The sequence below is a fragment of the Callithrix jacchus genome, chromosome 5 (assembly GCF_049354715.1).
Source record: "Callithrix jacchus isolate 240 chromosome 5, calJac240_pri, whole genome shotgun sequence".
In the NCBI taxonomy this organism is placed as follows: Eukaryota; Metazoa; Chordata; class Mammalia; order Primates; family Cebidae; genus Callithrix; species Callithrix jacchus.
Window position 1 is genome coordinate 137352026 of NC_133506.1, and position 23507 is coordinate 137375532.

General features: G+C 57.1%; 2 protein-coding genes across 5 annotated transcripts; both read left to right on the forward strand.

Moving 5' to 3' along the window:
* The first annotated feature begins 660 nt into the window (after positions 1–660).
* On the forward strand, positions 661–4394 carry MRPL12 (mitochondrial ribosomal protein L12). Its single transcript, XM_008997903.5, has 5 exons — positions 661–780; positions 1456–1642; positions 1848–1931; positions 3773–3907; positions 3998–4394. Exons 1-5 carry the CDS (start codon positions 707–709, stop codon positions 4112–4114), a joined length of 597 nt encoding a protein of 198 aa, XP_008996151.1. The 5' UTR covers positions 661–706; the 3' UTR covers positions 4115–4394.
* Positions 4395–8368: 3974 nt separating this feature from the next.
* On the forward strand, positions 8369–17321 carry SLC25A10 (solute carrier family 25 member 10). 4 transcript variants are annotated; one of them, XM_035302110.3, is made up of 11 exons: positions 8369–8979; positions 12098–12217; positions 12630–12744; positions 12837–12885; positions 13127–13168; positions 13895–13938; positions 14041–14111; positions 14428–14520; positions 14824–14901; positions 16149–16205; positions 16302–17321. In XM_035302110.3, exons 2-11 carry the CDS (start codon positions 12134–12136, stop codon positions 16401–16403), a joined length of 735 nt encoding a protein of 244 aa, XP_035158001.1. In that variant the 5' UTR covers positions 8369–8979; positions 12098–12133; the 3' UTR covers positions 16404–17321. The 4 variants fall into 4 exon arrangements, with proteins under 4 accessions (XP_035158001.1, XP_078231091.1, XP_035157998.1 ...); XM_078374965.1 differs by lacking the exon at positions 8369–8979 and adding an exon at positions 9430–9654 and having other exon boundaries at positions 11533–12217; XM_035302107.3 differs by lacking the exon at positions 8369–8979 and adding an exon at positions 9430–9654.
* Positions 17322–23507: the final 6186 nt, after the last annotated feature.

Sequence of the window (23507 nt, forward strand, 5' to 3'; positions counted from 1 at the left end):
GACTCGAACAGACAGGAAAGAGGGAGGTGTGGAAAGGCGGGCGGGATAAGCAGGTACTGGGGCCCGCGCCGCATCTGGAGGCTCCGCCTGTTCTGATCTGAAGGCGGAGGCTCAGCCGCGCTCTCCCAAGAAGCCACCAGGGTGTTTGGGGCTTTAGCTGGGAAAGGGGATGTCGCTTACCGCTCCGACCGCGACGGCAGCACTGGGGGCCCCAGGCGGGCGTGATACGCGGGTTACTGCGGGCTCCGGGCCCCATTCCCGGTTCGCATCGCGCATGGACAGGAACCCGTGAGCTCCGGAGAAAGAATACGCGAATGCGGAGTCCCCAGGCCCCGTGGCTCCTTTACGCGACCCCACAACCCGGAGGGAAGAAAGGACCCAGGTGCCCAGGTGCCACCAACCGACGTCGCTTTTGCGCCTGCTCAGCGGGCTGCCTTGTGGGTACTCTCAGAGTGAGACGAGGCTAGAGCAAAGTGCGGCCAGAGCGTCACTCCTGCCTCTAATGCCCGGCGGCCGTAACGGCTAGAGCGCCACTCCTTGCTCGACTGTCCGGAGGTCTTGGCGGCTAGAGCGGCCCTCCCCAGCTCGAATGCCCGGCGGCCTTGGCGGCTAGAGCGTCGCTACTCAGCTCGAATGCCCGGCGGCTGAGGCGGCTAGAGCGTCGCCTTCTCCGGGAACCGCGTGTGACCTTCCAGCCCGCGGACCGATGCTGCCGGCGGCCGCTCGCCCCCTGTGGGGGCCGTGCCTTGGGCTTCAGGCTACTGCGTTCCGCCTCGCCAGGTACCGCGGGATCCTGGGGCGCCAGGACCGGGCTGGCGGACAGGGTAGGGGGCGGCCGGACACTGAGGGGCCGATCCGGGCGGAGGCAGGCGGCGGAGCCGGCCTCCCTGCAGCGCGCAGACTGGGCTTGGGTGTCTTAGCGGGGTGAGGGGAGGAGGCCTACCGGTGCGCACCCCCCATTCCTCCTGGGCAGCAGAAAGCGCCGGGGTCGGCCCCAGATGACCTTGGACGATTCTCTGCTTCTCCCCGGCCTCAGCCTCTTCCGCGGCAAAGGCCGTCCGTGCGTGCGGCGTTTTTCGGCCAGGGGGCCACACATTTTGGGAGCCTTCCGCAGGAAGATGCACCTAAGTAATAGTTTTACCACGGCTGGGTTGATGTACTTTATTCAAACCAGAAGCTTGAGGTTTGAGCGGTCTAGCTGCAAATAAACACCTGGTTTTCTAAGGCTTCTTGAAGAATTTAAAGTAACTTGCAAATCTTTTTTATCAATATGGACCCCTTGAGGTCTGAAAACCCTGGGCTGGGACCAAGGAGCTAGGTAATTTTCGACCGTAGTGATTACCAGCCTGAGTTTATGGCCAACACCCACCCCTTGGTTTCTGTCCTGTCGCCCTGGTCTCTGCAGCCCCCTCCATTCCAGGGCTGACAGCTGTTTGAATTGGGGGTGGGGGCTAGGCAGCAGGTGCCATGTGTCTGTGCCGTGCGACATGTGAGAAGCAGCAGCCATCGGAGGGGTGAGGCCCTTGCTGGTGCACCCCTGGATAACACCCCGAAGGAGTACCCCCCCAAGATTCAGCAACTGGTTCAGGACATCGCCAGCCTCACTCTCCTGGAGATCTCAGACCTCAACGAGCTCCTGAAGGTATCGTGAGAGGGTGGCCCAGACCCAGGGGCTGGAAGATTGTCTGGGGGCTGCTATGTTTTGTTCCCGGTGTATTTTTGAAGTTTGGTAAATTGTCAGAAGCCCGTTTGTCTAGGTGCAAGGCCCATGCCTGGCTGGTTGCTCTTCCTCCGTGTGTTCTGGCTGGTGTGGGGGCAGCTGTGGACACTGTTGTCTATCTTTGCAGAAAACGTTGAAGATCCAGGATGTGGGGCTTGTGCCGATGGGTGGTGTAATGCCTGGGGCTGTCCCTGCTGCAGCAGCCCAGGAGGTGAGTCCTGGGCAGAAAGAGGCATTTCTGTGGTGCCTATTTGGCCTGTGGCCTCACGTGCCATGGCCCCTTATGTCAGCTTCTGCAGCCACCATCATGTCTGCAGCCTTCACACCTGTGCAGGCCCCATGCAGCCTCCCAGGACCTACTCCCTGCCATGGATATGCACGTCCTTGGCACGTGGAGACCATGTTTCTAATGGAGAGAAACAGATATTAAGAGAAGAAACAGGCCGAGCGCAGTGGCTCACACACACCTGTTATCCTAGCACTTTGGGAGGTTGAGGTGGGCAGATCACTTGAGGTCAGGAGTTCAAAGCCAGCCTGGCCAACATGGTGAAACCCTGTCTCTACTAAATTAGCTGGGCATGGTGGAGGCTGAAGCAGGAGAATCACTTGAACCAGGGAGGCGGAGGTTGCCATGAACCAAGATCACACTACTGCCCTCTAGCCTGGCAACAGAGCAAGACCCTGTCACAAAACAAAAAGAGAAAGAGAGGAAAAAGAAAGGAAGAAATTATACCAAATAGAACGTTGTAAGCATTATGGAGAAAAGGAGGGAAGAAGCTTAAGGTGAGAGGGAGAGTTACAAGTTCAAAGAGGAGGCAGTCATGGCAGAAGAGACTTCCTGGCAGAGGAGGGGGAGGTACCAGGGCCACCAAGCAAGAGGGTTGTAGTTCAGGGAGCAGCATGGAGGTGGGGGCTGGCACAGATGAAGGGGCGTAACAGGCAGCTCTGTCCCTGGGTCTCTGCAGGGAAATCAACGGTCATGAGGTTGTATAGGCCTCTCCACTGGCACCCTCCCTTTAGCCCCTTTCCCCCACTAGAACCAGGTCATGTCCCATAGAGGGTCCCACATTCCAAATGTGTAGGGTGTCCATGGTGCATCATCACTCTCACGCCTGAGACCTGGAAGGCAGTTTAAAGGCTGAGGAGATTCAGGCTGAGCGTTTGGGTAAGAATAGCTGGGATTACTGCAGAACCTGCTGTGTAAACTGGATTGCTTTTCAGGATGGAGGGGATGTTATTAACAACTGGACAGCAGGCCCAACCCAGCCCGCACCAGGGCACGGGGACATACAGCCCCCTGCCCTCAGGTACTGCTGGGTCTCCATGCATCACGTCAGAAGCGCAGTGTGTCCGTCAGTCCCCTGGCAGGTTGTCAGTTTGTCATTATGACATCATGAGGACAGGAGTGGCGCTGCTTTTCTGTAACTTTATTTTACATACAAAGCACTTTTGATGTCATACTTTCCTGTTATAAGTTACACATTCTAAGGGAGAGGGGAGTAGAGTGTTGAGGGAAGGATTGAACTGTGTTTTTTTTTTTTTGAGACTGAGTCTCACTCTGTCACCCAGGCTGAAGTGCAGTGGTACGATCTTGGCTCATTACAACCCCCGCCTCCTGGGTTCAAGTGATTCTCCTGCCTCAGCTTTCTGAGTAGCTGGAATTATAGGCACATGCCACCACACCCGGCTAATATGTTTGTATTTTTAATAGAGACGGGGTTTCACCATGTTGGCCAGGCTGGTCTCAAACTGCTGACTTCAAGTGATCCACCCACCGCAGCCTCCCAAAGTGCTGGGATTACAGGCGTCAGCCACCGGCTGAGGCATGTTTGGGAAGTCTTCTTGGGCAGATCTGCTCTGACTAGCTATGCAAGAGGAAAAGCACCAGCTGGTTAAGGATTAACGAGTTGGGAGACCTGACTTCCAACTCCAGGCATCGCTGGGGCTTCCCTGTGCCTCCCTTTGGGGCTTTAGAATGGCTGACATAGCAGTGGAGGTGTTACCACCCCCGACCATTTCTCACCTGGCCCCCCTTCTTTCCTACTCCCTAAGGTCGTGGAAGAAGAAATCCCCAAACTGAAAGAACAGACACATTTCACTGTCCGCCTGACCGAGGCCAATCCTGTGGACAAAGTGAAGCTGATCAAGGAGATCAAGAACTACATCCAGGGCATCAACCTCGTCCAGGTGGGGCCCGCGCCACAGCAGCCAGTTCTGAGGCAGGTTTGGGACTGGCGGCCTGGGGCCCCGGGTCTCTGACTTCACTCTCTCTGGTAGGCAAAGAAGCTGGTGGAGTCCCTGCCCCAGGAAATCAAAGCCAATGTCGCCAAAGCCGAGGCGGAGAAGATTAAGGCGGCCCTGGAAGCGGTGGGCGGCACTGTGGTTCTGGAGTAGCCTCCAGCACCGAGGACTTGTGTTCAGGGGTCCCTGGGACCGGGTGAGGCCCCGCCCTCCTGTGGCCATTGGCTGCCCCCCCAGCACCAGGCGCCCAGAGGAGCAGTTTGGGAGTGAGAACCGCGTGTGCCACGCAGCGAGGCCGGACAGGCGACACAGACCTGTGGCGGGGAGGGAGGGACGGCTGCTGCCTGGGGAGGGCACCGGGAGGCCCACCAGGACGTGCCACTGGTGAATGTGCCTCTGGTGGCCGCTGAGAAGAATACACCGTGCAGCTGAGTGTGTGGAGTGCTGTGCTGTGGCTGGGCTTTGGGGCCAGCACAGGGATCAGGGCTGGTACAGGATGGCAGGCTTGTTCCTGCCCCCTCCAGCTGACAGCTGAGAGTCTACAGACATTCACCAGGTCGCCTGTGTGCGAGGCCTGTCCTGAGATCCCACAGCAGGCTGGGTGGATGGCAGTGGAGTGGTGGACCTGGGCCCATCCTGTTTGGGGGGGTTTGAGTGTGAACCTCCCTATTTTGAGTGTTGGCCCTCTTAAGGCAGCAGGAAGTTCAGCACTTGCCTAAGAAACTGAGGCAGCCTCGGAGCCAGCAGTGCCACCCCTAGCTCAGGCTGCAAGTACGCCTGAATCTAAGCCTGGCAAGGGCTGTGTGGGTGGGAGGGGTGGGGTGTGGGGTGTACTTTGTATCTGCAGAGTTGGGTGTCAGCTGCTCTTCTGGGGCCCATAAGTGGGGGATCCTTGGACCTGGGCAAAGTGGCAGGAGGGGCTTGTGGACATGAGGACTGGGAGTAGCAGGGCCAGCTTAGCGCAGTGGTCACTGTGCACTCAGTGGGTTTCTGTCCCAGCTCACCCATGACCAAGGCCAGCCCCCAGGTTGTGGGCCCACCACAAGGCCAGAGACAGGGTGCGTTTAGCATCTGCTTTGGGAAACATGTCTGATGTGAAGGCCCCATGGGCAGCCATGCCCTCCAGCCTCAGTTTCCCTGGTGGAAGAATGCCTTGCATGGGACCAGCAAGGGGCCCTGTGTGTTTGGGACCTGCCCAGTGGCTGGGATGCCTGGGGAGAGGCAGAGTTTCAGGCTCACTGTGGGTGCCCACACCGTTCCTGCCCAGGTCCCCTTCCAAGGCCTTCTGGTACAGTTTCTCTGATTAACATGCTGTCTCCAGGACAGGCTATGCCACAAGCCTGGAAGTTCTCATTGGCCATGGTAGCCATTTGAGGGGTTTATGATTCTTCCCTGAGGAGGACACCATCGCCTGGGGCTGGGTGCCTTCTGCCTGGTGCCTTGCTGACCCCAGCTGCCTTTTCCCCCTGGAAGGCAGTGAACATCTGAGCTCAGGGGCCAGTCTTGCTTGGGGTCAGACAGGCAAGCTATCTTCATCCGGGCTGCCCCGCGGCCGGATAAGCTGGCAAAAATCTCCCAACAAGACTCCTACTGTCTGCCTTCATCCAGGAACCCACCAGGCCACTCGCAGGAGTCACCAACAGGCTCTGTCCTCCCTGCTAGGGGTTCCCCAAGGTGACCTGTGCATGCCAAGGGGCAGGACACTGCCGTGGACACCAGGCCACAGTCCAGAGGACTGATGGGGTGGTCCTGTTCCATGTCCTCACCCAGCCTGCCCCAACCACCTCCTTGGGCCTACTGACATATGATCCATTTGAGAATTGCAGGGGTCTTCGTTAGTCCCCTAACCTACAGGTTACAAAATCCATCATTTGAAAAATAATTCATTTCCTGTTTCTTGGATGCATTTCCTGTTTCCCAGGATTCCTTGCCTTCCAGTTGCCCTCCCACAGCTCACGGAGTTCACACGTTTCAGTCTCCTGCTGCTCCTTGTGCTTTTTTCTTTTTTTTTTTTTTGAGACAGAATCTTGTTCTGTCACCCAGGCTGGAGTGTAATCTCGGCTCACTGCAACCTCCACCTCCTGGGTTCAAGCGATTCTCCTGCCTCAGCCTCCTGAGTAGCTGGGATTATAGATGTGCACCACCATGCCCAAATTTTTGTAATTTTAGTAGGGATGAGGTTTCACCATGCTGGCCAGGCTGGTCTCGAACTTCTGACCTCATTGCCCGCCCACCCGCCTCGGACTCCTGTAAGTTCTATTTTTTTAATGTTTATTTTAATTATTTATTTATTGTTTTGAAACAGAGTCTCATGCTGTTGCCCGGGTGCAATCTCGGCTCACTGCAGCCTCCACCTGCCAAATTCAAGTGATTCTCATACCTTAGCTTCCCAAGTAGCTGGGATTACAGGGTTACACAACTACGCCCAACTAATTTTCTATTTTTTTTAGTAGAGACAAGAGTTTCACTATGTTGGCCAGGCTGATCAAATTCCCTCAAGCAGTCGGTCTGTCTTGGCCTCCCAATGTGCCCAGCCTTATTTTTATTATTATTTTTGTTTGTTTGTTTTTTTGTTTTTGAGATGGAGTTTCGCTCTTGTTACCCAGGCTGGAGTGCAATGGCTCGATCTCGGCTCACCGCAACCTCTGCCTCCTGGGTTCAAGCAATTCTCCTGCCTCAGCCTCCCAAGTAGCTGGGACTACAGGCGCATGCCACCATGCCCAGCTAATTTTTGTATATTTAGTAGAGATGGGGTTTCACCTTGTTGACCAGGATGGTCTCAATCTCTTGACCTCAGGTGATCCATCCATCTCAGACTCCCAAAGTGCTGGGATTACAGGTGTGAACCACCATTCCCCACTTATTTTTATTTTTTATTTATTTATTTATTTATTTATTTATTTATTTATTTTGAGACCGAATTTTGCTCTTGTCACCCAGGCTGGAGTGCAGTGGCACAGTCTCGGCTCACTGCAACCTCCACCTCCCGGGTTCAAGCAATTCTCCTGCCTTAGCCTCCTGAGTAGCTGGGATTATAGGCGTGCACCACCACACCCAACTAATTTTTGTATTTTTAGTAGAGACAGGGTTTCACCACATTGGCAAGGCTGGTCTTGAACTCTTTACCTCAGGTGATGTGCTCCCTTCGGCCTCCCAAAGTGCTGGGATTACAGGCAGGAGCCACCATGCCTGGCTTATTTTAAGTTTTTAATAGAGACAGGATCTCTGTCACCCTAGCTGGAGTGCAGTGGCTTGATCAAGGCTCACTGCAGCCTGGGCCTCCTGTGCTCAAGCAATCCTCCCGCCTCAGTCTCCCAAGTAGCTGGGACTACAGACATATGCCATCATGCCCAGCTAATCTTTTTTTTGATTTTTTGTAGAGATGTGGTCTCACTGTGTTGCCCAGGCTGGTCCGAAACTCCTAGCCTCAAGAGATCCTCCTGCCTCGACCTCCCAAAATTCTGGGATTACAGGCAAGAGCTGCCATGCCCAGGCTTTTGTGTTCTTTGTAAATCTCTTTAGTTCCCACTCCTTAGCTGCTGGGCCCTGCTTTTCCTGCTTTGGATTGAGTCATTCAGCAGGGAGCCAGTGTTATATGGGTTGGGGTCTCTGCCAACAGCTGGTTCCCACCCTGTCTTTCGGGTGGCCTTGGGAAGGATGGGTTGCAGCCCAGGCCCAACCCACTCCTTACTGGAGTGTCTCACAGACTGAGGGGACACTGGTCTTCCAGGCCCTGCCTACCCCAAAGCTTCCATTACCTCTGATTCTTAGTAATTGGGAGCCGATGGATGCAACTCATCTTGGTTCAACTGAGTGAGACACGCTGCCATGGGTGCAGCCAAGTCTGTTGGACTGAGTCAGGCATGAGCCTGGATGGCCCTGGACAAGGAAGCCAGTCCAACACTTTCGCTGGGAAATTTCCATTACAATCAGGCCACCTCCCCCACTTCCTAACTGTTGAGTCTGTTGGCTCTGGGCATTTTAAGTCCAGCGTGATCCCTGAGGCCCTGTGGTGCATTTATGCCATCTCCATGCCCCCTGCTGAGCCCCAGCCCAGGCTTGCTGCAGGCAACGCTGCCCCCCACCCTCTTGGTGGCCTCTGGAGAACCTCCACCCGCCTCCCCAACAGGTGTGGCTGTTTCGACCCCCAGTGTCCACCCGGCCCCCTTCTCGATCGCACCTGAGGCACCCAGCCAAACCAAAGTCCAGGGAACACTTCCAGGCAGAGCCACCACCTCTGGCCAGCTGCTCACTCCCCAGCCCAGATCTTCTGTTGATGACCTCAGATCAGTGGTCACCCCAGAGTCTAGAGAACAGTCTCCTCCAATTGGCCGATCTAGACAGATACAGAGCCTGCCTACCTACGATGGGGCGGCCCAATAAACCCACGGCCAAGCTGAAAGTCCTAAGTGTGTGTCTTGCGCCTCTGACACAGCCAGGGCATCACTGGATGCACTGAGGCAGAGCTAGACGCATTCTGTTCCTTGAGGGGGTCCAGGAGCCATGAGTTGTTTTTCCAGTGCTCCTCACCCTGGTCACCCAAGCTGGAACGGAACGTTCTTCATCCCTGTGGCCCAGTCCTAAAGCCTTGGGGACTTAAATTTCACTCTGCCCAGCAGGTGTACCTGGGCCAGGAACACACCAGCACCTCCTTGTTCTTTGCAGGGAAGTGGAATCCAAGCAGGGGCCCAGCTGCAGGCCGGCATCTCCTGGGGCCCCACTTCCTGGGTGGGTTGCCTGGCGCATCTGGTCAGAGCCAGACCAGAGCTAAGCAGGAGCTCCCGTGCATCTGTGTGTGGGAAGGCAGAGGCAAGTCCTTTCTAACCTCCTTTTGCCCCCAGTTTTCATTTGGTCTGGCCCCAAGCGGGTTTTCCTTTTTTTTTTTTTCCTTTGAGCCGGAGTCTTGCCCTGTCGCCCAGGCTTGAGTGCTATGGCGCGATCTCAGCTCACTGCAACCTCCACCTCCTGAGTTCAAGCGATTCTCTTGCCTCAGCCTCCGAGTAGCTGGAATTAGAGGGGTGAGCCAACAGCGCCGGCTCCCCAAGCCGGTTTTCTTGCAGCTGGGCCGGGACTGAGGGCAGGGGTTGCAGACGCAGGGCCCACGCGGCGCAAACATGGCCCCCGCCGGGTGACTTTGGATCCAGCGCCTGCGCAGCGGGGTGGCCACGGGGTGCAGGTTCAGGGCCAGGGGCCGGGCCTCCTGGGGATTGGCAGGGCGCCCGCCGCGGTCCAGTGAGCCTGGGGCCGGTCCCCGGGCGGTGGCCCTCGGCGCCGCGCTCCGGCCTGAGGAGGGAAGAACACCAGAGTCCCGGGAAAGGGGAGGCGGCCTTGGAGCACCCGCGCGTCCCCCAAGCCGGGCCCACCGCGCTCGGCGCCCCTGCGCGGCCGCTTTAAGGTCCCGGGCCCACCTCCTTCGCTGGGGGCGTGGCCTAGCGGTCCCGCCCCCGGGGCGCGCGCGCGCATTGGCTGTGCGGGGTGCGGGCGCGCGGGCGGTGCTTTGAACCGGGCGCGGGGCGCTGCGGGCCGGTCTGCTTCGGGGTCGTGCACGGGTCGGGCTGCAGTCGGGCTGGAGTTGGGCTCGAGTTGGGCTCCTCTGGGCCATGGCGGCCGAGGCGCGCGTGTCGCGCTGGTACTTCGGGGGACTTGCCTCCTGCGGGGCCGCCTGCTGCACGCACCCGCTGGACCTGCTCAAGGTGAGGCCCGGACGCGGGGCGCTGGGCGGACGGGACCCTGGCGCCGCCGAGGCGCCTGCAACCTCAACAGTCCGCCCACGCGCACGGGGATCGCTGCACCCGGGGGCTCCGCCAGGAGAGTGCGAGGCGGCGACCGACGCGCTGGTGATCGAGCCGGGGTGGCGGATCCCCGGGTGGTCCTCGGCTGGTGGCCGGGAGCTCGAGGCCTTAGGGACGCAGCCGCGCTCCCCGGGTTCCCAGCCGGCTTCCCAGTTCTCGGCAGGTGGCATTCCAGACCCAGCTCTGCACTTTAATACCTGGTGACCTTGGGCGAGTCACTTGGCCTCTCTGAGCCAACCATCCCCATACATTCAAGGACACGCCTTCCTCCTGGTTGAAAGTTATGGTAGGGAGTTCTGTGAGGTGCACAGGTGTCGGCACCTGGAGACTGTGCTGGCACACCCAGGGCGTGGGCCAAACCACCATCCCCCTAGGGGTGCTTAGCACACTTCCGGACGTGGTCCTGGGCAAGTGGGGTGACCCGTGCCCCTGATTTTGGCCGCTTCCTCGGGAGAGTTAGGCGGGAACTGGAAGTGATGTTAGGACCAGCACACCGCCGGGAGACCCTGCACGCCTGTGGTCCTGGCCCTATGAAATTGGGTATTTCTCAGCACGAGAAGCAGCCACCGTTTTTTTCCCTTAAAAAAAAAAAAATGCTTATGGGGCAAAATGAGACACAGTTGGCCTTGTTTCCCCAGGGACAGCCAAGGGGCGTTGTTTTCTGACCCTGCCTTTCCACAGAGAACAAAGAAGAAAGGGTCTGAGGCTTTGCAGTCTGCCCAGTGGGCCCTGCCCTGTGAACCCGGCTGTGGTCGCTGGGCAGCCGCCTGTCTGGGGGACTTTTATTTTAGCAGGCTGCCCAGGGGACCTGTATTTCTGCAGTCTTTGAGTGGACTGGCTTTACTAATGAGTAAAAATGCTGGCCACTGGGTGAAGGCCAAGGGAGCAGATGTGGGCATTTGGGGCACCTGAGACCTAGATTGTCCTGGGAGAGGCCTGCACAGCTCCCAGGCCACAGGCAGCCAGGGCCAGGTCACAGGACAGGAAGGCTGTGCCGTGGCCAGGAGGAGCCCCTCCTTGGCATCTGGCTCTTCCTTTCCTCCTGGGTGCCACATAGGTGCACCCCCCAGGGCCTCTCCTACAGGCTCTCTGGGTGTTGAAGGCTGCCCCCGCCTGCCTGACCACTGTTCAAGGTCCCTCTGGGTGTCACTGCCCCTTGGCTCCACCCCACCAGGTGTTCTTTGGCGGCAGAACACTGCAAGGGGAGGCAGGGAAGGCTTTCAGGTGGAGGCGGGATTGCCCTTTGGCCTGGGAGGGCAGGAGAAGCCACTGGCTGATGACAGCAGATGGGGCTGTGGGCAGGGCACGTCCCTGAGGACTGCTCACCAGGGCTCTCTGCCTGGCCGTTCAAAAAATCATTGTAAAGCTTCTTGATCACTTTGTCCCATGTCCCTACTGTTGGTTCTGGCCTGGACAGGGGCTACTGCCTGTGTGGGCAACGGGTCTTCAGGCCCAGACCCTCTGTTCTGCCAGGTCGAACAATGGGAGGCCCCTCTCTGACCCCACCCATCTTTGCCACCCCCTGGCACGCGTGACAGGGGCCATGCATGTGGAGGTCACACTGAGTGGTGGACGGGCTTCTTTGGGGTCAGTGCTGGGGTTGGGACCCAGGAGCTGGGATCCTGGTCCAGTTGCTGGCCTTCCTGTCTGGCCCTGGCCCACTCCTCTTCTGCCTGGAGCTCTCAGCTGGCCAGGCTGGGAGGCAGAGGTCTTGTGAGTGGTGGAGGCCAAGGAACGGGGAGGTTGTGGGGCTGACAGTCCCTGCGTGCCTGCCCACAGCTTCTAGGTGCTTTGTGGAGGAGGCCACTGTGCCCTGTGCCAGCCGCACTGTCCCTCGCCCGCTGCTGAACCACTGCCGCCTTTCAAGGCCTTCTCTGGCCACCTCCTCAGTCTCCTACGGTCCTGCAGACTCCCTCGATGTTTCTGAGCCCCCGGAAATGTCTTTCTTGAGATGTGGTGTGGTGGATAAAAAGTAGGGCTCTGGGGTCTCCTCGCTGGGCCCAAATCCTGATGGCACCAGCGGGTGCGTAACCTCACCGTGCCTCAGTCTCCTCATCTGCAGAAGGAGAATGGCCCCTGTGGCCAGTGCAGCAAGGACTCAAGTGGTGTGCGGGGCATGCGTGGGGCACTCGGGGCTCACAGGCTCTCTCAGGTCAGTGTCCTCTGCTGTGGTTGCTGGTGGAAAGCAATGGTGTGAGCTGGTTCCAGACACGGGTGTGGAGTCCCTGGGTAGGGCCTGTGGGAGGCCTTATCACTACCCCCTGCCTCAGTTTCCCCCCTCCAGATGGACCCGGCACCAATCCCTCAGGGTCACCGTGGGGTCTGAGAGCACTCACTCCCGCAGGTGCATCTGCAGACGCAGCAGGAGGTGAAGCTGCGCATGACGGGCATGGCACTGCGGGTGGTGCGTGGTGACGGCATCCTGGCACTCTACAACGGCCTGAGCGCCTCGCTGTGCAGACAGGTGCGCGGAGGTGCCAGCCTCAGGCTTCCACATCCCCTCGGGGCTCCCAGACTGGGGCCTAGTCCCATGGTGGCCATCAGAGCTACTTCCATCCCCTTTTCAAGACTTTCTGCAAGGACCGACCCACAGGGCCCAGAGAGTTGGTGACCCCAGGGTGGACCTTCCACGGACATCAGCCCAGTTCTCAGGGCTGGGCCTGAGACTGCCACTTGCCAGTGGGGAAACTGAGGCCCAGGGAGGGAGAGAGCAGGGTGCAGCTCTAGATTTGTGAACTGGCTCAGCCGCATGGTGACCCAGTGGCCTTGGGAAGGCCCCTCAGGTCCCTGTGGCCCGTTGGGCTGAGGGGGTCCCTGGCTGGGCCACAGTGGTGAGGCTGCGTGCCTGCCCCTCCAAGCTGGGCCCTTCTCCCCAGATGACCTACTCCCTGACTCGGTTTGCCATCTACGAGACTGTGCGGGACCGGGTGGCCAAGGGCAGCCAAGGGCCCCTCCCCTTCCACCAGAAGGTGCTGCTGGGCTCCATCAGCGGTGAGCTGCTGGGCAGGCAGGGCGAGGGGTAGCCGGGGGCTATGGTCACCGAATGTCATCACTGGCTCTCTCTGGGGTTTGTGTCACTGCAGGTTTGGCTGGAGGCTTCGTGGGGACTCCCGCGGACTTGGTCAACGTCAGGTTGGTGTCCCCCTACCCCACCTGCAAGGCCAGGGACTGTCTTGTCCCCAGACAGACCAGGGCGTGCCAGGGTCGCTGGCATGGTGGGGTCAGCCTGGAACAAGCCATTTGGACCCTGGTGTTTTGGGTGTAGGAGGGCAGGTGTCCAAGCCCCAGCGCGCTCTGTCCTGGCAGCCCTGCTGCCAGGGCTGCCCATGCCCTGAGGCCCACCTGCCCCTCCCGCCACCTGCTTCTGTTTCAGGATGCAAAACGACATGAAGCTGCCCCAGGCTCAGCGGCGCAAGTGAGTCACGGGTGGCCCTGCCTTCTCGGGGTGGTTGGGGAGCAGGAGGCTCATGCTGGAGCAGACCCCTGGCCGCTCTGCCATGACCTAGTGAGGACTCCAGCAGGCCTCCGTGCCTGTGGTCCATGGAGGGGTCCTGACAGCTGTTCTGGACTTGGGGATGTCACTCTGCCCCCTAGGACCTGTGGGTTCTTCCTGCAGGGACTGAGGGCTGGGCCTGTTTGCACCCCAGAGGGGTGAGTGCGGAGGTGGAGGCCCCCAGGTGTGGAGAGACTGCACTCGACAGAAATGCCCGAAGGAGGCACTTGCACCCTGCCCGGCATAGGGCAACCGTGCCCTCCTGCCTCAGCCTGGGGTCTGCCCCAACTGCAGCGTGAGCTGTTTTCCCCGCCCCTTCCGAGGACCCCTGGGGAAGAGCTTCTGGCTTCTGGCTGTGCATGCAGACTGTCCACCCAGGATCACGGGAGGCTGGGAAGCAGGAACCTGCATGCTAAGAGCAGTGCCTAGCCGGGGACTCTGCTGGAAAAGATGGACCCTCCCGACGAGGGCAGACGGGGCTGGAGGGGTGGCTGTGGGATGGCAGGACCAGCCTCAAATGTTCCCATGGAGGGGTCCTCGGGCCCATGAGGCTTCTGCTTCCTCGAGAACCATCCGGCCTGCGATGGGGCCCGGGAGGCCCCTGGTGGTCAGGGGGAGCCTCATGTGGCCATTTCTTGTCCCCGGCAGCTATGCCCACGCACTGGATGGCTTGTACCGCGTGGCTCGTGAAGGTGAGGGGCAGGCGCTATGCACAGGTAGGGGTGGGGTTGGGCACCAGGGGATTTGGGCAGGGCACCTGGCCTCACCCCTGGCCTCACACCTTCCTTGTGTAGAGGGTCTGAGGAGGCTGTTCTCAGGCGCGACCATGGCATCCAGCCGAGGGGCCTTAGTCACCGTGGGACAGGTAGGTCTCCTGTGTAGGGTGAGCATGGGCAGCACCTGCAGCCTCTGACCTCCATCTTCAGAGGGGTCATAGAACAAGGCAGTAGGCGCCGTGACCCTCCTGGGGAGCCACCAGCTGTGCCCTTGGTGGGGTGGGATCGGGGGCATGGGACGGTCAGGGCCGCAGCCGTGAAGGGCCTCGGCAGGTCCCTGTCTGGGCTTTATGGATAGAAGGAGCAGGTACTTGGTCATCGTCAGGTGGTGTCACTTGGGGCCCTACGTGCTTTCCCTGAGCTAGGGACCACCCCACAGCCCTGACTGTCCCTGTGCCCCTGCAGCTGTCCTGCTATGACCAGGCCAAGCAGCTGGTCCTTAGCACCGGGTACCTGGCTGACAACATCTTCACTCACTTTGTCGCCAGCTTCATTGCGGTAAGTGGCGGGAATGGCTGGAGTGGGCGTCCCTGGGCTGGCCTTGGGAGCTGAGGGTACCCGGGCTGGGGTGAGGGCTGTGGGAGGTGGGGGGGCCTCAGGCATCTAGCAGTGCCTCCTGGGACTCACAAGTGGGTGCCGGGGCTTTGGGAGCTCGTGGGTGGGCCTGGCGCCCCCGCCAGCATGTTACTGGCCTGCCCGGGAATCAGGTCAAGGGGCTCTTTCGGGACTGGCCTGTGGGTGGGATTCGGCGATGGTGCCAAGGGTACCCAAGGGGCCACTGGTGATGAGCCCCCTCCCCAGGGTGGATGTGCCACATTCCTGTGTCAGCCTCTGGACGTGCTGAAGACCCGCCTGATGAACGCCAAGGGGGAGTATCAGGTGCGTGGAGTCCCACCTGTGCCCTTGGGCTGCCCAGCCCAGCAAGTCCCCTCACCTCTGCAGGGCGTGGACACTTGCCCTGGGGACCTGGGGAAGGGTGCCCCCACCATGGCCTCCCTTCCAATTGCCTATCTCTGCACAGCCCTTGGCCTTGGGAGAGGGGTCATGACTTAGAGTATCTTTGCCTTGCTTTTGTTTTAAATAACCTTTCTTGGTCTGGCGCAGCGGCCCATGCCTGTAACCCCAGCACTTTGGGAGCCTGAGGCAGGCAGGTCTCTTGAGTCCAGGAGTTCAAGACCAGCCTCAGCAATATACTGAAACGTCATCTCTGCCAAAAATAAAAAATTAGGTTTGGTGGCATGTTCCTGTAATCCCAGCCTCTTGGGTGGCTGAGGTTCCAGCTACACGGGAGGCTGAGATAGGAGAATCCCTTGGGCCCAGGAGGTCCAGGCCACAGTGAGCCAAGATTGTACCACTGCATTCTAGCCTGGGTGACATAGAGTGTTTTTTTAAACAAAACAGTTTTGTTTTGTTTTGTTTTGTTTTGTTTGAGACAGAGTCTCACTCTGTCACCCAGGCTGGAGTGCAGTGGGGCAGTCTTGGCTCACCACAGCTTCTGCCTCCTGGGTTCAAGTGATTCTCATGCCTCAGCCACCCAAGAAGCTGGGATTACAGGTGTGTGCCACCATGCTCGGCTAATTTTTGTATTTTTAGTAGAGATGGGATTTCGCCATTTTGGCCTGGCTAGTCTTGAACCCTTGGTCTGAAGTGACCCACCCACCTCAGCTTCCCAAAGGGCTGGGATTACAGGCTTGAGCCCCCATATGGCCAGAGCATTTCCTTAGCAGATAAACAGAGGTGGTGCTGCTCACAGCAGTTGGTGCCACATAAGTGCTCTGGCCTCCTGCCAGCTCCATGGTACTTCCGTGTTTGCAGAGCCCATTTCCTGCTCTTCTCCCTGACCCTGCCGTGCCTCATCCGTCATTCTCATGGTTCTGTTCACACAGCCCCCTTCACCCCTGGGCCCTGGATTTACTGCAGAAGCAGGCAGGGTGGCCACTGACTTGGCCAGGGCCTACACGCCTGTGGTCACCTGACCCCAGCCAGCAGCCGCAGCTCACACCCAACCCCACATCCCATGTTCAGAGTGCACAGGCCTGGGTGCCTGGCTGGTGCCTGGGAGGGGATTTTCGTGGCCTTTTGGGTGAGAAGCAGCCTTTTTTATTGTTTCACTGCATTTTCTGCAGGGCGTTTTCCACTGCGCTGTGGAGACAGCGAAGCTCGGGCCCCTGGCCTTTTACAAGGTGCAGTGGGGGTGGGGGAGGGCTGCGGTGGTGGCTCGGGCAGCGGGACCAGCTCCCTTCAGGCTCTGCGTCTCTCATTTCCCTGTCTCCTTCCAGGGTCTTGTCCCAGCTGGCATCCGCCTCGTCCCCCACACTGTGCTCACCTTTGTGTTTCTGGAACAGCTTCGCAAAAACTTTGGCATCAAAGTTCCATCCTGACCAGCTGTGGGAATGGCTGGGCCACCAGGCCAGCAGAGCTAGACCCTTCCAAAGAGTCCCCAAGTGTCAGCACCAATCTCAGCGCCTGCTCCTGGGGCCACTGCCTCCCTGCAGGCCCCTGCTGTGTCCCCCCCAACCCCAAGCTTGCTGGCTCCTCCTGGCCTCGTCCCCTCCCTGCTGTAGCTGCACTCCCACCCCTGCTCTGGCTCCCACACTCCCCAGGCTTGGCGCTGGGTGGCCTTACCCCTCTCCCGCTGGCAGCCCCTCAGGTAAATGGAGGCCACCAGAGGCTGGTTTCCTCCCCACTCCTGGCCTGGGGGAGGGGTGTTATTCCTGCCTCCTGCCCAGAGGCCCAAAGCAGCATCTTCCAGCACGTTCCATCGAGGACTTGGGTGGTGATGATATGGCGCCCCCTGGTGGTTGCTCACCGAAGTGCAAGCCATGCACTGTGTATCCGCTGAGAGGGGCCAGACCTTCCACCTCCTCCGGCAGCTGTAACTCCAAGACCCCGCTGCTGGGTCCCACCCACGAACAAACAACGCAGACCACGAGCGAGTGCCTGGAGGGAGGGGCCCAGAGTAGTTCTGGAGCCATTGCGAGTGAGGGTCGAGGGCCACCAAGGTCCACCCCCATCCACCCCGCAGTGGCTTTAACAGTTTTGCCAAAGCCTCTCCACTCCCCAGCAGGTGGTGTTGTAGTCAGGGATTGTGCCTGCATCCCTCGGCCCTACGTCCTCCCGCTTGGCTCCATGGGGGAATGGCCCAGCCAGGCTGCTGTCCTTCCTCAGGGCCTTCTCCCGGACGTGGAGTCCAATGGGGTGGCTGTGGCCTCCTCTGACTTCCTGGCCGCTGGTCTCCACCCCACCTGGGAAGGGCGCCTGCTCTGTGGGGGCAGCAATCAATAAATGCGGCAAGCTGCTATGTGTGTTCCTGCCTGGACCGCCCGCCCGCTGGCTGCCTTGTTCAGTGCAGCGGGATCCCTGCACCCTCATGTGTGTTCCTGCCTGGACCGCCCGCCCGCTGGCTGCCTTGTTCAGTGCAGCGGGATCCCTGCACCCTCTGAGGAGGGAGAACCAAGGCCCCTCAGGGAGGCCTGTGGGTGGAGGAATTGGGGAAGTAGGGGAAAGGGAATGAGACAGTGGGGCTGGGCTTGAGGGATCTGTGTAGAGCTCTGGACCCCGGGGGCTACCCCACCAATACTAAGCACTAATTTTTTTTATTTTTTTGAGATAGGCTTTGGCCCTGTCACCCAGGCTGGAATACAGGGGCACAATCTTGGCTCACTGACCTGGGCCTCCTGGGCTCAAACCCGTCTCCTACCTCAGCCTCCCAAGTAGCTGGTGCTGTGGGCATGTGCCACACCTGGCTAATTTCTGTATGTTTTTGTAGAGCGGGGGGGGTCTCACTATGTTACCCAGGCTGGTCTGAAACTCCTGAACTTAAGGGATCTGCCCACCTGGGCCTCTCAAAGAAACCTCCCCCCAGTTTTTTTTAAGTCAAGGTCTTAACTGTGTGGCTCTGGCAGGAGTGCAGTGGTGCAAACAGCCTGTAGTTCCAGCTGCTTGGTAGGCTGACGTGGGAGCGCTTAAGCCTTCAAGTTCAAGCTGCAGTGAGCTATGATCACACCACTCTACTTCAGCCTGGGTGACAGAGTAAGACCCCATTTCAAAAACAGAAAATGTAACCGCAGGCCAGGTATGGTTGCTCATGCATGTAATCCCAGTACTGTGGGAGGCTGAGGCAAGGTCTCTTGAGCCCAGGAATTTGAGACCAGCCTAGACAATATGGTGAGACCTCCATCTGTACAGAAAGTTTAAAAATTAGCTGGGTGTGGTAGCATGCACCTGTAGTCTCAGCTACTTGGGAGGCTGAGGTGGGAGGATTACTTGAGCCCAGAAGATCCAGGCCACAGGGAGCTGTTGCTATGCCATTGCACTCCAGCCTGGGCTACAGAGCAAGACCCTGTCTCAGAAAAAAAAAAAAAATCTTTGATATACTCAAATATGCATTCAGTGCTCAAATTTCTGAAGGTGAATGCACTGCCAGGTGCATTTTTTGAAGAGCTGGTTTTGTTTGGATGGAGACCAGCAGGAGCTCTGAGGTTTGTACATGGTACCCAGTGCCCAGATTGGAAATTCACAACCAGGGAGGGAGTGGGTAAGTTCTGGGGAAGACTGCTGCTGCTTAAGAAATCAGGTGGTTCAGAAAGGCAGCTCTGGCCAGCAAATCCCAAAAACTGCAGATGCAGGGACCACATTTTCAGAGCTGCTTTCATGGGAGTACTGGAGGATCGGCTGTCATGCCAGGGCACTGTGGCCACCCTGAAGGCTGGCATCACTCCCAGCCCCTCCCTGCAGTCAGCCCCACTGGGACAGTACCAGTCGGGATGAAAGCACCCAGTCTGGTTTAGCAGGGCCAGGCCTGGCAGTGGGCTGCCGCAGGGCAGGGGCAGAGGGCGGGGTGGGAGAGGCCAGTGGGCAGGGCTCCCCACCTACCCTCCACAGAAGCCACAGGGCACAGCCCCTTGGAGGGGGGTAGGTCAGACGGGGTGTCAGTCCTGGGGTTTCAAGGCCCTTAACCCACAGGCCCTGCAGGCCACCTGGTCCCAAGGCAAGAAGCCAGTCAGTTTCATGCTTGGGCCCCAGGAATGGATCTGGACCCTGCTGAGTCAGCATTTCAGCAGTCACCTGCATGCATTTTCTTTTTCCTTTTGCATGAAGTCTCACTCTATCACATAGGCTGGATTGCAGTGGCATGGTCTCGGCTCCCTGCAGCCTCCACTTTCTGGGTTCTAGCAATTTTCATGCCTCAGTCTCCTGAGTAACTGGGACCACAGGTGCACGCCACCAAGCCTGGCTAAATTTTGTATTTCTAGTAGAGACAAGGCTTCACCATGTTGGCCAGGCTGGTCTCAAACTCCTGACCTCGAATGATCCCATTGCTTTGGCCTCCCAAAAGTGTTGGAATTACAGGTGTGAGCCACCGCACTGGGCTTCCATGCATTTTTTGTTAAAGTACATGGACTTCGTACTTTACAAAAAGTTACACAATAATCATTTAGTGTCGAGAAATTTCAACAAGGATCGCAAGACAATTCATTGGGGAAACACTATTGGCTGGGCACGGTGGCTCGCAGCTGTAATCCCAGCACTTGGGGAGGCCGAGGCAGGTGGATCATGAGGTCAGGAGATCGAGACCATCCTGGCTAATACGATGAAACCCTGTCTCCACTAAAAATACAAAAAATTAGCCAGGTGTCAGGTGGCATGTGCCTATAGTCCCAGCTACGCAAGAGGCTGAGGCATGAGAATCGCTTGAATCTGGGAGGCAGAGGTTGCCGTGAGTTGAGATGGTGCCACTGCACTTCAGCCTGGCAACAGAGCAAGACTCCATCTCAAAACAAAAGAAAAATGAAAAGTCTATTAGCCGGGCATGGTGGCTCATGCCTGTAATCCCGGCACTTTGGTAGGCTGAGGCAGGTGGATCACCTGAGGTTAGGAGTTCAAGACCAGCCTGGCCAAAATGGTAAAACCCCATCTCTACTAAAAACATAAATGTTAGGCCAGGCGCAGTGGCTCATGCCTGTAATCCCAGCACCTTGGAAGGCGGAGGCGGGTGGATCATGAGGTCAGGAGTTTGAGACCAGCCTGACCAACATGGTGAAACACCATTTCTACTAAAAATATGAAAATTAGCCGGGCGTGGTGGCACACACCTGTAATCCCAGCTACTCAGGAGGCTGAGGCAGGAGAATCTGTGTTGTCTAGCAATTTGGTAAGATTGAACCCGCGAAAGTAACCCACCCTGTTTTGGGTGGAAGCGTGGCCTGATCACCCATGGGTGCCAGATTGGCACGTTGGAAGGTAGCTCTCTGTAACCTTGGAAGCTTTTGCTTATGGTTTTGAACTGGAAGGAGAGCATTCGAATATGTGTCTGTGTCGTCGAGCAATTTGTAAAAATTAGAGACAGCCACATAAGGCTGAGTGAAGAAGCCTCTGGGCGTTGTAAAAGGATTAAAGTGAATGTAAATTGGAAAGTGCTCCATGCTGCGTCTTGCTAGGCGGGAACTGCTGTGAGTGAGCTAACACTCTCCTAAGTGTGGGAATTGTTTCTTTGAATTGTTAATATGGCTCACTCCCATAGCCATTCCACCCCTTTAGAAACCATGCTGAAAAAATTCAAGAAGGGATTTAGTGGAAATTATAAAGTAACTATGACACCAGAGAAATTAAGGGTTTTATGTAGAGAAGAGTGGCCAGCATTTAGGGTAGGTTGGCCCCCAAAGGGGACCCTAGAGAGTCCCCTTGTCTCCAAAGTAAGGCATGAGGTTATATAAGGCGAGCTAGAACACCTTGATCAATTTCCATACATGGACTCGTGGTTGCAGTTAGTGTTAAAACCCTTCGAAGTGGCTAAGAGAACAGGCAGGATTTGCATGCATGAATACTTCAGTTATTGGAAGTAGCTAACCAGGCATTTGTAAACCAAGAGGCGGTAAGCCAGAGGGAAAATCATAGGGAAAGGGAACATCAGGCTCAATGGAAGGCTGACTAGATAGCTGCTGCTATGAGAGGAACGCTCCCAAGAGCATGGAAAAAGGGGGGTTCCTGGAAAGCCCCACAGTCTGCCTGCCTGCTCCTGCAATGCGGTCAGTGTGCATTTTGTCGAGAAATAGGACATTGGAAAAAATGCCCACAGTTAATGGGAGAACAGGGTGATCCTAAGCACGAGGATCTAGATAAAAAGTGAAGGGGCTGGCCGGGCTCCGTGGCTCAAGCCTGTAATCCCAGCACTTTTGATCACGAGGTCAAGAGACCGAGCCCATCCTGGTCAACATGGTGAAACCCCGTCTCTACTAAAAATACAAAAAATTAGCTGGGCATGGTGGCGCGTGCCTGTAATCCCAGCTACTCAGGAGGCTGAGGCAGGAGAATTGCCTGAACCCAGGAGGCGGAGGTTGCGGTGAGCCGAGATCGTGCCATTGCACTCCAGCCTGGGTAACAAGAGTGAAACTCCGTCTAAAAAAAAAAAAAAGTGAAGGGGCAATGTTCAATCTAATGGAAGGACCACTGGACTAAAAGAGAGGGGGGCTGGACTCATATGCCCCCAAAGAGCCCACAGTCCGGACGACAACCCTGTAACCCCCCCCACGGGAAGAAACAAAACCAATATTGTTAGAGCTATTAAGAACAGACTTTCTTGTACTTAATGGACTGCCCCTGCCCCGCCTCTCCGGCAAAACCTGTTGTGCAAATCCAGGGCCACTATCCCATTCAAAAAGCAGACTCCCTGCAGTTAAAAATGCCTCAGGCAGGGGTCATACAGGCTCTCAGTGTCCCTTGGGAAGGAGGGTGGAGCCTTCCTAGCCAGAAGCAGGGGACTGATATTATTGCCCAGGCCCGTGCAGGGCTTGCGTGGCTTTGCACCCAACTCATTCACGCAGTTGCGATTATTGCCAGCAGCGGATAGTTGGTTCATTTAATTGGACTTAAAGAATACCTCCTTAGCATTGGACTGGCCTCGGAGGGTCAAAAAGTATTTGCATTTCAATGGGAGAAACCCAGAAGCAGGTGTACCCACTCAATACACCTGGACCCAGCTTCCCAGGGGCTCAAAAACTCTCATCATCCTAGGGGAGGCATCAGCCCATGACCACCCCCCCAGAAGCTTCTTGCTTGCATGCTGCCCCCGTATGCTGATAACCTTCTATTGGGACACTCCACGGCAGTCGGGTGCGCAAAAAAATGCCTTACTTCGACACCTGGAGGACTGTGGGTATAAAGTGTCTAAAAGAAAAGCCCAGATTTGCCAAAAAGCAAATGCAATATCTGAGGCTCACCTGGATATTGGAAGGGGGAATGCAGCCTAGAAGCAGAGAGGAAGCAAGCCACTTGCAAAGTGACAGAACCTGAGATTAAACAGCAGGCGAGAGAGCTCCTGGGAGTGGTGGGTTTGTAAATTGTGGATTTCCAAACTTCGCAGTACTAGCCAAACCCCTCCATGATGTGACAAAGTGGGGGAGACAAGGAGGCCTTTGAATGGGGATCCCAGCAGCATCAGGCTTATCAGGAACTGAAAACAAAACTAATGTCAGCTCCAGCTTTAGGGCTGCCTGATTTAACAAAGCCCGTCACATTATATGTGGCAGAAAGAGAAAAAGTGGCAGTTGGGGTCCTAGTCCAAATAGTAGGACCTTGGCCCAGGCCTGTAGCTTACCTCTCCAAGCAGCTGGATGGAGTTTCCAAAGGATGGCCCCCATGCTCAAGGGCCCTGGCAGCAACTGCTCTGCTAGCACAAGAAGCAGAGAAGCTAACTCTGGGACAGAGCCTAAATATCAAGGCACCTCACCCAGTAGTGACTCTAATGAATATCGGAGGGCACCACTGGTTATCAAATGTTAGGCTGACCAAATACCAGGGCCTGCTATGTGAAAATCCCCGCATCGCCATTGAAGTCTGCAACACCTTAAACCCTGCCACTTTGCTCCCAATGTCAGAGGGTCCCATTGAACACAACTGTGTAGAAGTCCTGGACACAGTCTATTCCCACAGGCCTGATCTTTGGGCTCAGCCATGGACAGTAGACTGGGAGTTGTATGTGGATGGGAGCAGCTTTGTCAATCCACGAGGGGACAGATGTGCAGGCTACGCCGAGGTAACTCTGGACACTGTAATTAAGGCTGAATCCCTGCCTCAGGGCACGTCAGCTCAGAAGGCTGAACTCATCGCTTTAACTCAAGCCCTAGAGCTGAGGAAAGATAAGGTTGTGAACATTTACTCTGACTCTAGAAATGCCTTCCTGGAGAACTGTACAAAGAGAGAGGCCTGTTAACTTCAGGGGAAAAGAAATAAAGTATCAGCATGAAATTTTGCAGCTGCTAGAAGCAGTCTGGAAGCCCCAGAGGGTGGCGGTCGTGCTTTGCCGAGGACATCAGTGGGCCAACACCTTATGTGGCCCTGGGAAATTCCCAAGTGGATTCAGCAGCTTGTAAGGCAGCAGCTACCCCCTACCGAATGGCAGTTACAGCCCCGCTGATTCCCCAGATCCCTGATCTAACACCTACTTACTCTAAGGAGGAAAGAGACTTTCTCTGGACAGAAGGGGG

Bases quoted from the DNA above. Each gene is read 5' to 3' on its own strand.
- SLC25A10 (XM_035302107.3), top strand. From the start codon at position 9,562: ATGGCGGCCGAGGCGCGCGTGTCGCGCTGGTACTTCGGGGGACTTGCC. The intron at 12,218-12,629 runs GTGCGCGGAGGT...CCTTCTCCCCAG, and splicing joins GCGCCTCGCTGTGCAGACAG to ATGACCTACTCCCTGACTCG. The intron at 14,521-14,823 runs GTAAGTGGCGGG...CCCCCTCCCCAG, and splicing joins TTGTCGCCAGCTTCATTGCG to GGTGGATGTGCCACATTCCT.
- MRPL12 (XM_008997903.5), top strand. From the start codon at position 707: ATGCTGCCGGCGGCCGCTCGCCCCCTGTGGGGGCCGTGCCTTGGGCTT. The intron at 1,932-3,772 runs GTGAGTCCTGGG...CTACTCCCTAAG, and splicing joins CTGCTGCAGCAGCCCAGGAG to GTCGTGGAAGAAGAAATCCC. The intron at 3,908-3,997 runs GTGGGGCCCGCG...TCTCTCTGGTAG, and splicing joins AGGGCATCAACCTCGTCCAG to GCAAAGAAGCTGGTGGAGTC.